General features: G+C 52.8%; 2 protein-coding genes across 2 annotated transcripts in view; one reads left to right on the forward strand and one right to left on the reverse strand.

Annotated features, from left to right (window-relative positions):
- Dnai1 (dynein axonemal intermediate chain 1) overlaps positions 1-10137 on the forward strand; it is a 65928-nt gene extending 55791 nt beyond the window's left edge. Inside the window, exons 14-20 of the mRNA XM_005362025.3 lie at positions 1734-1823; positions 1931-2018; positions 2636-2715; positions 4202-4350; positions 4451-4550; positions 6939-7124; positions 9818-10137. Coding sequence (XP_005362082.1) covers positions 1734-1823; positions 1931-2018; positions 2636-2715; positions 4202-4350; positions 4451-4550; positions 6939-7124; positions 9818-9916 — 792 coding nt within the window. The 3' untranslated portion in view covers positions 9917-10137. The remainder of the gene's footprint in view (positions 1-1733; positions 1824-1930; positions 2019-2635; positions 2716-4201; positions 4351-4450; positions 4551-6938; positions 7125-9817) is intronic.
- A 59-nt stretch (positions 10138-10196) lies between these two features.
- Positions 10197-12062, reverse strand: Enho (energy homeostasis associated). Its single transcript, XM_005362026.2, has 2 exons — positions 11923-12062; positions 10197-10996 (listed from the first exon to the last, which is right to left on the reverse strand). Exon 2 carries the CDS (start codon positions 10835-10837, stop codon positions 10607-10609), a length of 231 nt encoding a protein of 76 aa, XP_005362083.1. The 5' UTR covers positions 10838-10996; positions 11923-12062; the 3' UTR covers positions 10197-10606.
- Between the last annotated feature and the right edge of the window lie 6 nt (positions 12063-12068).

Consider the following 12068-nt stretch of genomic DNA (forward strand, 5'->3'; position numbering starts at 1 on the left):
GCACACACACTCACATGCTCACACACATGCACATGCATACTCACGCACACACACTCACATGCTCACACACATGCACACACACTCACATGCACACACACTCACATGCTCACACACATGCACATGCATACTCACGCACACACACTCACATGCACACACACACGCTCACAGACATGCACACACACTCACATACACACACGTGCACATGTGCACAAGGCACACATGCACATGCATACACACACACGTGCACACATGCACAAGCACACAGACACACACGCTCACACACATGCACGCACAGGCACACACACACACACACTGGGTATGAGGCTGCTAAGTGGGGTGTGAAATACAATTTCCATGAGTGCTAGCGTCTGCTCATTAAACACTTCCCTTTGCAGCTCCCCTGCGCCTCTTACAGCCTGGCCTTTGACACTGTTGTCCCCTCCCCCCTTTAAAGGGACCATGTTTGCACAGAAGGGGAAGTGGTCTCAAGATCCATCCGCATTGTGCCTTACAGCCTCCCAGTGAAAGCACAAAAGAACCCGCTACCCAGACAGGCCCAGGCAGGACTCAGCCTTGCCTCCTGCAGCAGCTCCAATCTGATTCACCAGGCCTAGGGGCTGGATGGAGAAAGACAACCCCCCCCCCCCAACAGCCATGGTGACAGCTGCGGTTGCAGGCAACAGCAGTTACAGGCAACAGGCCTAGGTTCTTGGCCTCCCTCTCTGGACCTCAGCTTGTGACAGAGGGAGGGGACTGGACAGGGGTCCCAGCATGGGGGGTCTGGAGGGAGTCAGAGGCTGGAAAGCTCTGGGCACCCAGCCCCACCCCGGCTTTCTGGGACTTGGCTTGGCCAAGCCTCCACATCTGGCAGCAGAAACTTGAGCCTCAAGCGTGTCATCTTCATAAGACAACAGCTCTGTCTCCAAAACACTTTCCCATATGTTTGCTTCCAGCCCTGAGAAGACGGGTGGGGCAGGGTAATTAACCCGGATTTGCAGATGGAGAAATGCAGCTCAAATCTGGGATTTGGGAGCAAGATTCTGGGAGCAGGAGCTGGTGTCGGATTGAAGGTGGGAACAAAGGGGACTCTTTCAAGAAAAAGGTCAAGCCTAGAAGAGGGGACCAACTCCTTCCCTCAGTCATGGAGCAGGGAACAGGCCCTGGTTTGCAGCCCTCCTTCCTAGGATGATGGCGGTAGTGAGGATACTAACTAGCTGGAGACTTTGTTTTTGAGACAGGATCTTGCTCTTTATCCCAGGCTGGTCTAGAACTCATGATCCTCCTGTCTATTGAATGCTGGGAGTCAATTCACACAGATACCATGAAACTGAAGGTTTGGCCCCATTAGCTAGTATTTTTTGAAAATTTACTATATCCAATGTTGTGAAGATTTTACATACAAAAGATATTTTTACTTCTCACTTGTTATCATGACTTCCATTTTATGAGTGAAACACTAGTTGTAAGGCTCTGACTTTTCCAGGCCATGGCTGTGTGGGGAGATTAAACCAAGAACCAGGACTTCCCACAACCATACTGCTAAAACCACTACTGCCCAGAGTGCATCTTAGGGCAATGCTCTGGCTGATACTGTGGTCCCAGGTTGGAAGAAGAGCTGGCTGAAATGAGATTGAGAGGTCTCATACAGTCCTGGAAAATGGGCTCCTGGTACTTCTGAGCCCTAACTCAACTCTCTAACAGAATTCCAAAACTTGTGCCTTGTGATGCTTCAGGTCAAATGGCAGAAGGACGACATGGACAACAACCTTAACTTCTTCTCTGTGTCATCTGATGGCAGGATTGTGTCATGGACCCTCGTAAAGGTGCCTGTTTCCCAGAAAGGGTCATGGAGGGGGAGGTGGGAGGAGCTAATGGCAGAGCTCCTGAACCAACCCACCCCTCACCTCTCCCTATCCCTCTCTGACTATAGAGCGAGCTGGTTCATATAGACGTCATTAAGCTGAAGGCGGAGGGCAGCACTACAGAAATCCCCGAGGGGCTGCAGCTGCACACTGTAGGTAGGAGCCCCAGCCCTCACCCCTCCAGCAGGACAAGACCATTGACCCCCAGCACCTCAGAATCGGTGACAGTGGCCATTTACTTTCCCAACGCTCTCTCCTCATTTGTACTGGAGCCTAGACTGGCGGAGCCCAAAAAGCCCAATCTCATGGGCGGAGCCCTTGAGCACCCGGCACACACCCCTATTCAGGCAGGTCCTTTCCCGCGTGCAGACCCCGCCCCCGTTTATGCAGATCAGGTGCTGCTCTGCAGAGCCATCCCGGCTTAAGCAGATCTAAGCCCTGTTTACCCAGATCCCGGCCCTGTTTACTCAATTCCTACCCTGTTTATGCAGACTCCATCCCTGTTTGCACAGACCATGTCCCTGTTTGCAGACCCCCATCCCTGTTTACCATGACCCTGACCCTGTTTAACTCAATTCCTGCCTTGTTTACCCAGGCCCCCATTCTTGTCTGTAGAGTCCTAAAGGCCTAGGGCAAGCAAGCCCGTGGTCCAGTTTCTGCCTTCCTGGCCTGAGCCCAGCCCTCACAACGGCCCAGTTCTATCTGTCCTACACTGAGCTGGGTGGGAGGTTCTCTCTGTGAACCAGGCTAAGTCTGTCCCCTACTCTTCCAAGGTTGTGGCACTGCCTTTGACTTCCACAAAGAGATCGACTACTTGTTCCTGGTGGGCACAGAGGAGGGGAAAATCCACAAGGTGAGGCAGCATGCCCCATCAGCTCCTCACAGGGGCCTCCAGACCTAGGGCGGGTATAGAACACAACAAATCTTGTGTGACACCATCTAGTGTTCACTGCTCTGAAGCCTTTGGGGGGAGAAAAAGGCATTTTTTTTTAAATGTTTTTAATTGTTACTTATTTGTGTGTGTGTGTCATGTGTATGTGCACATTCATGTCACACTGAGCATAGGTGGTCACAGGATAATTCTGTGGAGTTGATGGGGCTCTAACTCCAGTCTTCAGGCTTAGTGCAAGCACTTTTAGCTACTGAGTTGTCCTGCAAGTTCTTTTTTGTTTGTTTGTTTGCTTTAACATTTATTTATTTGGTGGTGACCTACATGCGTGCCGCAGTACATATATGGAGGTCAGCAGACAGCTTGTAGTCTTCCTGGGGTTGAACTCAGGTCATCGGGTTTAGCAGTAAGCACTTTACCTGCAGAGCCCTCTCACCAGCTGAACAATGCTTGTCTTGGTCCGCTCGGGTGGCAGGAAGAGGGGCTACAATCGGGAAAGGTGATGGAAAATCTAGAGAGCAACTTGAGTCCATCTCTTCCCTTCTCTCCTAAGAGGCAGATATGAGAGTAGGGGCTTGGGGGAGCTTGAACATTCTGGGCAGACTTCCTGGAGGAGATCTGAACTCAGCTGGGCTTTGAAGGCCAGGTATCAAACAGATTCATCTCTGAGTATGAGGGGCAGAGCTGCCAGCAGGACACAACCTCACAGCCGGTGTTCTGCCGTGTCTCAGTGTTAGTAGGTGAACATCCCTCTGAACCTCCATCGTCCAGAAATAGCTTTGCTGTGAGCTTTTCTTAGGCTCAGAGACTCAGAATGTTAATTACAGACAGCCTCCCGGGAGCCCCAGAGGCCCAGCCCGAGTTGGTCTGAATGCAAAAGAGGTCCCCACCCCCTCTCCACCCCTCCCAGTGGCTGCGGGAGAGAGGCAGGGGAAGGAAAGACTAGTCACTGTGTCTCCTGGAGGGAGGGAGAGAGGCTTGCTGGCCAGGACAAACACTGAACGGGAAATCAGGGGATCTGAGTCCCCTCCTGGCTCCACACCTGCTCTTGCCTGTACAAGGTGGGGTGATGCTCACTGTGGCGTGGATGATGTCTGAGCTGCGGGGAATCCAAGGCTGTGTCCACCAAGGCGCTCGCCTGGACAAAAGATTAGGCTGTGTCGCATCCTTGCCCAGGGTGTGAGACCCACTTTGCCTTAAACAGAGAGGGAAGTCGCTTTCTTACTCAGTCACCTGCCCTCACTCTCCAGGAGGGCGCCATGCCCAGCCTGAACCCCAGTCCTTAAGTGCTTTGGGAATTCGGGAGTTTGGGAGGTGATGCAGATGGATGATGGACAGCCAGGCTCAGGTGCTGATCCTCTAGGGCTCCTAGGGAGAAAGGTTTACAGCTGGCTTTGCTCTCACCGTTGAGCCCAGCTTTCCGGAATCATCCATCCCCTACCCTCCACAGTGCTCTAAGTCCTACTCCAGCCAATTCTTGGACACCTATGATGCTCACAACATGGCAGTGGACGCTGTGATATGGAACCCATACCACACCAAGGTCTTTATGTCCTGCAGCTCTGACTGGACAGTGAAGATCTGGGACCACACCATCAAGTGAGAGGCCTGCCTCGGCCCTTGCCCAGCCCCAGGGCCTCCCCTCAGCTCTGGCACTATGAACCCTCTGAGTTATGGGCTGACCTTTTTGCCACTGCAGGACCCCCATGTTCATTTATGATCTGAACTCAGCTGTGGGTGACGTGGCCTGGGCACCATATTCTTCCACTGTGTTTGCTGCGGTCACCACGGATGGGAAGGTGAGTAGTTCTTCCTCACCCTGCAGAGCCACCATGGAGACCCGGAGGTGTCTCAGGGTCTCTAGAGAGCCTGCCACATGCTACCCCAGGTCAGTAGGGGACCATGGGACATAGAACTGTGTATTTTAAAGGGCAGGCTATGCAGGGAGGTGTGGAGGAATCCTTCATCACAGGGGGCCTTAAGGAAGGACCTTGGGGAGCAAGCCCTCTGGAAAGCTGAGATGCCATCCAGAAGTTGTTTTCCTTGAGGTCCCGTGAGGGAGTTAGATGATGCCTAACCTCTGGGCCAGTCGCTGGTCTGTAAGGTAGTAACCCCACCCCCATCTCCAGAAGTGCCCAAGCTGGTCTGAGGAGCTTGAGTAGAGTGTGACAGACACTTGGAAGCCACCTTGGTGGGGGACCTTCTTAGGTGCAGGCTTGTTTTCTTTATGGAATTTGACAGAACCTGACGAGCACCTGCACCCAAGGAAAGAATCTAGCAATTAAGGCATCACCCTCATGTCAATCAGCGCCCATGAACATGTTACTAAGGGCCAGCACGATGCTCCGTTCCAGGCTAGGATCTGGCAGTTCAGGCACCCGCTTTTATGAGCTCACGTTATAGTAAAGAGGAAGACAGAAAACAGGCACCATGTTCTCACCGTGTTAGAGCCGAGGACCAAAAGAGTGTGGTGCATGGATGCAAATGTTTATAGCAGCGTTATTCATAATGGCCAAACAACGAAAGAAGCCAGTGTTCATCAAGTCATGAATAGCAAGCAAGGCAATGTCTATGCAAAAGGATCGTATTCAGCAGACAAGGAACATATGATAACATAGATGGGCATGAAAAGCTTATGTTAAGTCAAACAGGCCAGACACAAAAGAACAAATATATGGTATGTCCAAAATAGATTTGCCCTGTATGCCTCATCTCAAGAGATGGGTCTATAGAGATGCAGAGTGGATTTGTGTTTGCCTCAGAGGGGTTGAGAAAAATGTGGAGTGACTGTTAATGAGTACAAAGTTTGCCTTGTGGGTGAAGAACACACTCTAAAATTGCTTATGATAATGGCTTGATAAGTGGGTATGCCTAAAACCAAGAAGCATATACTTTAGGTAGGTTAAATGGATGAGACTTATAGAATGTGAATTATTATCTCAATAAAGCTGTTATATCGAACAGAGAAAGCCAGGCTTGGTACTTCATGCCTATGCCTATAATTCCAGCATGCAGAAGGTAAAAGCCAGAGATCAAAAGTTTGAAGCCGGTCTGCATGACGTAGTAAGTGCCAGCAGGCCAGACTGAACTATAGAGTAGGGCCCTGGGGTGGCAGTGGGAGCCAGGTAGTTTCTTAGGAAAGGCTTCTTTGGTGAGGTGAAACTGGAAGCTGAATGGCAAGTACTAGTCTTGAACCTTTATTTATTTGGAGGCGGTGTCTCTCTATTATGTAGTTCTGCCTGTCCTCTTATGTAGACCAGGCTGACCTCCAACTCACAGAGGTCCACCTGTCTCTGCCTCCTGAGTGCTGGGATTAAAGGCCATGCCCTCCCCATAGGAGCAGCATTCTGAAGATGAGGCGGGGAAGCTGTGCACACTGAGGTTCCAGGGAGACTGGGAGAAATTGTTTTAAAGGGAAGTCAGGGTACTGCGTGGAGCACAGACTGTAGCTGGGCAAGAGCAGAAGCAGGGACACTGAGAGCTGTCACAGCAGGGGCTGATAGCGATTCGGACTCCGGTGAGGCAAAGATAATATCAAACATTACTGGGCACTTAGGCATCAAAGTCAGAGCACTCTGTATTTATTAGCTGGGATAAACCCTGGGCTCTGTCACTTACAAGCAAGTTAGCCTCCAATAGCTTCCAAATCCTCATTTATAAAATCGGGATAGTAACAGAACCGCCATAAGGAGTGGTTGTGAGGGGTATAATTAGATGATCCAACCTTGTAACACTCCTGCCCAGAGCCTGGAACATGGTAAGTTTATTAGACTGGATAAATGGTAGCTGCCATTACTGGTTCTTTTTACAAAGCTTTGGGTTTCTTTGTGGTATTTTTATACATACATGACATTATAGTTTGTCCCATCTTCTTCCCTCACTGTCCTCTCCATCCCTCTGACTCCCCCTTACCTGCTCCCTTTGTCCCCTCTGACAGCCTCCCCTCTGCTTTCATGCCACCTGCCCCCCTCATAGCTGCTATTAATATTTAGTCTACATAGACTTAAGATTTCTAATCTTTTTCATCCTCGCTCCCTCATCACGGGAAGAAAGGTAACTGACACGAACCGCCCCCCCCCGCCTCTGTCTCCAGCTCAGCCTGCTGTGGGGTTCCCAGAAAGCCCAAGGTGGGAGACCAGGACCTCCTTTACGTGACTGGTTGACTGGTGACACTAACCTCTCCGCAGGCCCATGTGTTTGACTTAGCTGTCAACAAGTACGAGGCCATCTGCAACCAGCCCGTGGTGGCCAAGAAGAAGAACAAGATCACCCACGTTCAGTTCAATCCCATCCACCCCATCATAATCGTGGGTGATGACCGTGGGCACATCACCTGTCTCAAGCTCTCTCCTAACTTGCGAAAGATGCCAAAGGTATGGGCTCTGGGAGTCTGGCTGCCATCAAGAGATAGGGGGTGATAGGGAAGATCAGAGGCCACCCCAAGTTTCTGGAATGAAGGCTTCAAGGTAAGGATAGTGCCACTGCTTGAATGGAGAGGCTGGGAAAAGGTTTTGTGAAGTAAGAAATCAGTTTGACCTGCTGCGTGTGAATTTCCTGGAGGGCTGGGAGGGGGTGATTTCCAAGGGACAAGTGGGCTTGGAACATGGGGGAGGCAGGCATCATTGGCTTATTGGAAGTGCAGGATGCTGTGGGTATGACAGGTCACCAGGAGAGGGACTCAAGGCTTAGCTGAAGCATCATTGCTGGGCTTAGAGTTTCAGCTCCAGTGATCCCTGAACTGGGAGCCAGGAGTCTACCCAGGGAAGGAGGAAATGAGCCATGAGCAGGGTAACTAGGTCAGCAGCAATGCAGGCCTCCTTCTGAGTTCTGGAGTCTGTTTCTTGGGTCTTTAATGATGAGAAGACCCAGCCCAAGGACCCCAAATGTATGACACAAAGCCCAGAGCAATGACTTCAAATCTATACCTGAGCCCAAATTCAGATTTAAGGCTCAGGCCTCACAGTGCAGGCCTTAGAATCAAGAGCCTCGGGACCCAACAAAAAGATAAAACAACCCATTTGTATGTGAAAGCAGAAATGACTCTTTGCTCTCTGCCCAGCTTTGGGCCAGGGTCATGGTTGGCCAAGTAGCCCTGACCATTGAACCTCCAGGGTATAATCTGAGGCATATACTGCAGTTTGGGGCAGGGTCTGGGGCTGTCTTGTTCAGCTACTGTCTTCTTCCCCAAGTGTTCCTACCCAGCCAGGCACTGTGCACCATCCTTTGGATACTGGCATAGACTATTCCCCACCATGGCCAGGGAGGCATGGGCTGGAAGTATGGACGCCCGTAATTGTAGCCAGCTGGGGGAGGGGGTGGACTTGGCTATAAATACTCAGAAGGCTGCTAAGCGCCTGCAGCTGTGGCCCGCAGGCTGCGGTGGGCTCTGGGGGTTGGGGGAAGTCAGGCATGGTCTAAATCTCTTTGCTGAGCCCAACTCCTTGGCCTCCAGAGGGAGAAAGGAGGCAGCAATGTTTGTGGAACAGATAAAATCTGTTCTTAATTTAATGAGGGGCAGGCTTAAGATGGCAGAGCTGGACAGCCCCCTGGGAGGATGATGGCCACCCTTTAGGAGAGGGGCACAGCCCTGACACCGTGAGCATGGTGGATACGGAGGAATGCTACCCAGTTGATCCTGGGGAGCAAGATTTATCATAGTTCCATCTCCTCACAAAGCAGGGGTCAGTTATGACTGAGGGAGTGAAACTCTGACTCAGGAAACCTAAATCACCCAGGATCTGAGCAAGGACAGTGGGGGCTAGCACTTGGGAGGATTAGAAGTTCCTGTGAGGTGACCCTGTCAGCACTCAAGTGATTCATACAAAAGGAAGTCCCCTGGGCATCCCTCCTGCCCTTGCCATCATAGGTCAAGAGCTGCCTTTCGTTTCCTCCTGTATGGTTGGGAAAGCGAGGCTCAGGAAGGAACTTGTCCAGTCTTGGGGGACTAATGACAGCAATGGAACTAAAACTCAGGTTCCTTAAATACCAAAGGATGGAGTAAGACCGAGAAACAGTTTAATTATGGAGAGAGAATGGGAAGATAGAAAAGACAACCATCCTGTGCCTCCCCCAAACGGATCAGTGAGCCACACCAGACTGCCACCAGGGGCTGCGGGAACAGACCTGGGAGCAGGTGTGGCGGTCAAGGCCAGAGGAAACTGGAGCTCTGCAGAGTAGCTGCAGCTAGATGGGGCCAGGAAGGAGCCCACTGGCTCTCAGGCTCCCTTGACCTTACAGCCCCAGCAGGTGTGGCTGGGCAGGTGCCAGGAAACAGTGGGCACAGGTGGCAGAGAAGAAAGGGAAGGCAGGAGGGAAGACAGCTGCCCAGACTGTCTGGGCACAGTCCACATCCCACCGTCTGGAGAGCAGGGAGAATGTGACCGATGTGGCCTGCTACAGAATTTTTAAGCCTGTGGGTCAAACATACCTGTGCCCAAACTCCATTTTCTCAGGGCCAACTTAGAAGTGGAGGCACTAGAAGGCTTGCAGGTGGGACCAAGGGTCAGATACTCGGGACCTGAGAGACAGTCCCCACCGCATGGAGTCGCATGGAAAATTGTCTGCTCCCGTGCGGCTCCTGGTGCTTTCCCCAACCCTGGGTACATGACACATCAGGTCTAGCTTCAAGTGGCACCCCTTCTCGAGCCGATGAGGACACCTGTGGCCTAGTCCTTGCCTCCCTCTCCTGCAGCAAGCATCTAGCTCCTCTTTGCAGGGCTGAGCCTGGGTGGTCCTAACGAAAAGCTCTCCCCGGAGCCTACAGCTCTCCCTGGCCGACTTCTGAGAATCTAGGGATAAAAATGCCGTTTCCCACTCCTGCCTGCACGGAGCCCCGGCTGAGCCTCGGAGCTAGAGTTGGAATCCTCCTCCCAGGCCCTCCGATGAGGCTCCGAGTCACCTGACCTGAGCAGGGGAAGGACTGAGTGCCAGCAGCAGGAATCCAATATTTACTGGGCAGGGGAGGGTCAGGGAATAGCTAGGGCAGGCTGGGCAGAGGAGCCAGGGTGGCACCTAAGAAGAGGCAGCTGGTCCTTCACCATGTTCACTGCTATCTCCCTCTCTGCAGGAAAAGAAGGGGCAGGAGGTGCAGAAGGGACCAGCTGTGGAGATCGCAAAACTGGACAAACTGCTAAACCTTGTGAGGGAAGTAAAAAGCAAAGCCTGAGAGACTGGCCCCAGGCCCTGCCCTGCTTTTAGAATCCAACATGTCCAGCCCTTTGCCTGGGTACCAGGGTGCCTAAGCACTAGGGATGCTTAAGTTCCTCACTTTGATCAAGTCCCAGTATTTGCTTTCCTCGATCTACTTCTTAAGATCACAGCACCTTTTCCCGTGACTTGACCCTCAACCTCCATTGCACTCCCTTTACCCAAATAAACCTGTTTGAAAACTCACCTCGTCCCTTTGATTTTTTTCTATCACACAGCCCCCAAGAAGAGGAGAAGTCTCAGAGTAAGCCATAGTTCCATTTATTATCCAACAATCAGTGGGAGGACCGGAGAAGGGGCCCAGCCCGGACACCCTCCCGTTATTGCCATGGGTTCCAGTTTGCTTCCCCAGCCTAGAGAGCCCAGAGGCCCTGAGCTTAGGGAGCTAAACAGCCCTTGGCCCTTGGGATGGAGCAGAGTCCAGATGGCCCTGACCCTAGCACCAACTCCTAACCCCCCACTCCAGGTCTGTCTCTGAAGGGCTACTCAGGGCTTTCTGAGTCAGGCTGGCTACAGTCTAGGCTGCTGGGTCCAGCTTCAAATAGACTGGACTCTAAATTCTGGATCCCAGACTGGCTGAACTGGATCAGACGCCACACTCTGACTCTGGTACACTCAGGTCCAGGACTCCAGGGTAGGCCAGGTGCCTTCAGGGCTGCAGCAGGTAGCTGCCTTCATGGCTAGGCTTCTGGGGGGGTGGTGCCTTCTCAGGACAGGGGCCAGGGCTGGAGTTGGGACTGGATTCTGAGAGAGAATCGACGTCAGTAGAACGAGAGTGGCAGGCCCAGCAGAGAATGACCCAAAGCAGTAGCAGCAAGAAGCCTACAAGGCCGTTGCAGACGATGGCGATGAGGGCCCCCTGGGAGATGGCTGCCCCCATGACAGGCAGCACCCTCAGGCCAGCGCAGTTTGCAGAGCTGCCTCAACGGCAAGGCCCATGCCGAGGCACAACTCTGGTATGGCCGACGTTCCAAGGAGGCTGTCCTGTCCACACACAATGATTCCTGGGCAGTGGAGATGCCCACATGCAGTCCAGAGCCTGGGGAAGTACAGAGGAAAGTAGAGGGAGGTGAGGAGGAAGAAGTGGGCAGAAGCCTAAGGGGACAGCTCCCCTCTCCCACCTCTGGCCTCTCAGGCAGAGGGCACTGAGTCCCAGCAGGCTCAAGTACCTCCATCCTCGGGCCTGGCTCTGAGCACCTGGTGCTGTGGCACGGCCAGAGTGGGCAGACAGTAGTAGGCAGGCAGCCTTTATCTCATTTTCTTCGGAACTGGTGGGTATAGCCTAGCCCTGCCCACCAAGCCTCTAGCTTTCAGACATGCTGTTGGTGGGCGGGACTGAGGTGGGCCAAGGCCCAGGAGGAAGAGGATTATGACCATCATTGTAGAGGCTAGGGCATCCTCTCTTTCCCAAGGCTGCAGTAAGCCAGTCCAGGAAACCTGCAGAGGTGCCAGCTCGCACAGAATGGAACTTTGTGGAGGCCCTGGCAGGAATGTGTGGGTCTTGTATATCCAGGGCTGTGTGCCGAGGTGTGCCTTTCCCTGGAACTTTGCCTTCTCCCTGGGTCAGGTGTGTGTGTCTGAACGTTACACCTTCCTTCCTGCCTCTCTGTCCCTTGATGGATCTGCATCCTTGTCCCTCCATACCTACCTCTGTGAAGGTGTGTGGCTGTCTGTCTCTGTGTCCCTATCTCAGAGTGTTTTGAGTGTTTCATGTGTGTGTCTCATTTCTCCACCAGTCTGTCTCTGTGAATCTCTCTTTTCACGACTCTATGCCCCTCTGCTCTCTGCCCTTTCTCCATGGGGTCGGCATCTGTGGTTCTGTGCGTCTCGCATGTGTCTCTGTCTTTGTCTATCTCTCCTCCAAGCTATGTCTCTTGTCTCCGTGTGGGTCACTGTCTCTTCATCTCCGTTCAGGATCTCTGTATCTCGACCCCCTGCCCGTAGGGGAGCACCCCCCTCCCTTACCTGAGTTAAGCCCGGTGCGCGCCCGAGGGAGGGTCCGGGGCAGCGGGATGCTCAGCGCCGACTGAGGCTCGAAAGCCTGCGGGCGGGGGGCGGTGGGAGGTGGGAGGCGGGCAAGGGCGACGTCCACTCCCCGGGCCCTCCCCCTG

The sequence above is a fragment of the Microtus ochrogaster genome, linkage group LG5 (genome assembly GCF_000317375.1).
Source record: "Microtus ochrogaster isolate Prairie Vole_2 linkage group LG5, MicOch1.0, whole genome shotgun sequence".
NCBI classification, from domain to species: domain Eukaryota; kingdom Metazoa; phylum Chordata; class Mammalia; order Rodentia; family Cricetidae; genus Microtus; species Microtus ochrogaster.

What these genes read in the sequence shown, in the direction of transcription:
- Enho (XM_005362026.2), bottom strand. Translation starts at nt 10,837, where the DNA reads ATGGGGGCAGCCATCTCCCAGGGGGCCCTCATCGCCATCGTCTGCAAC.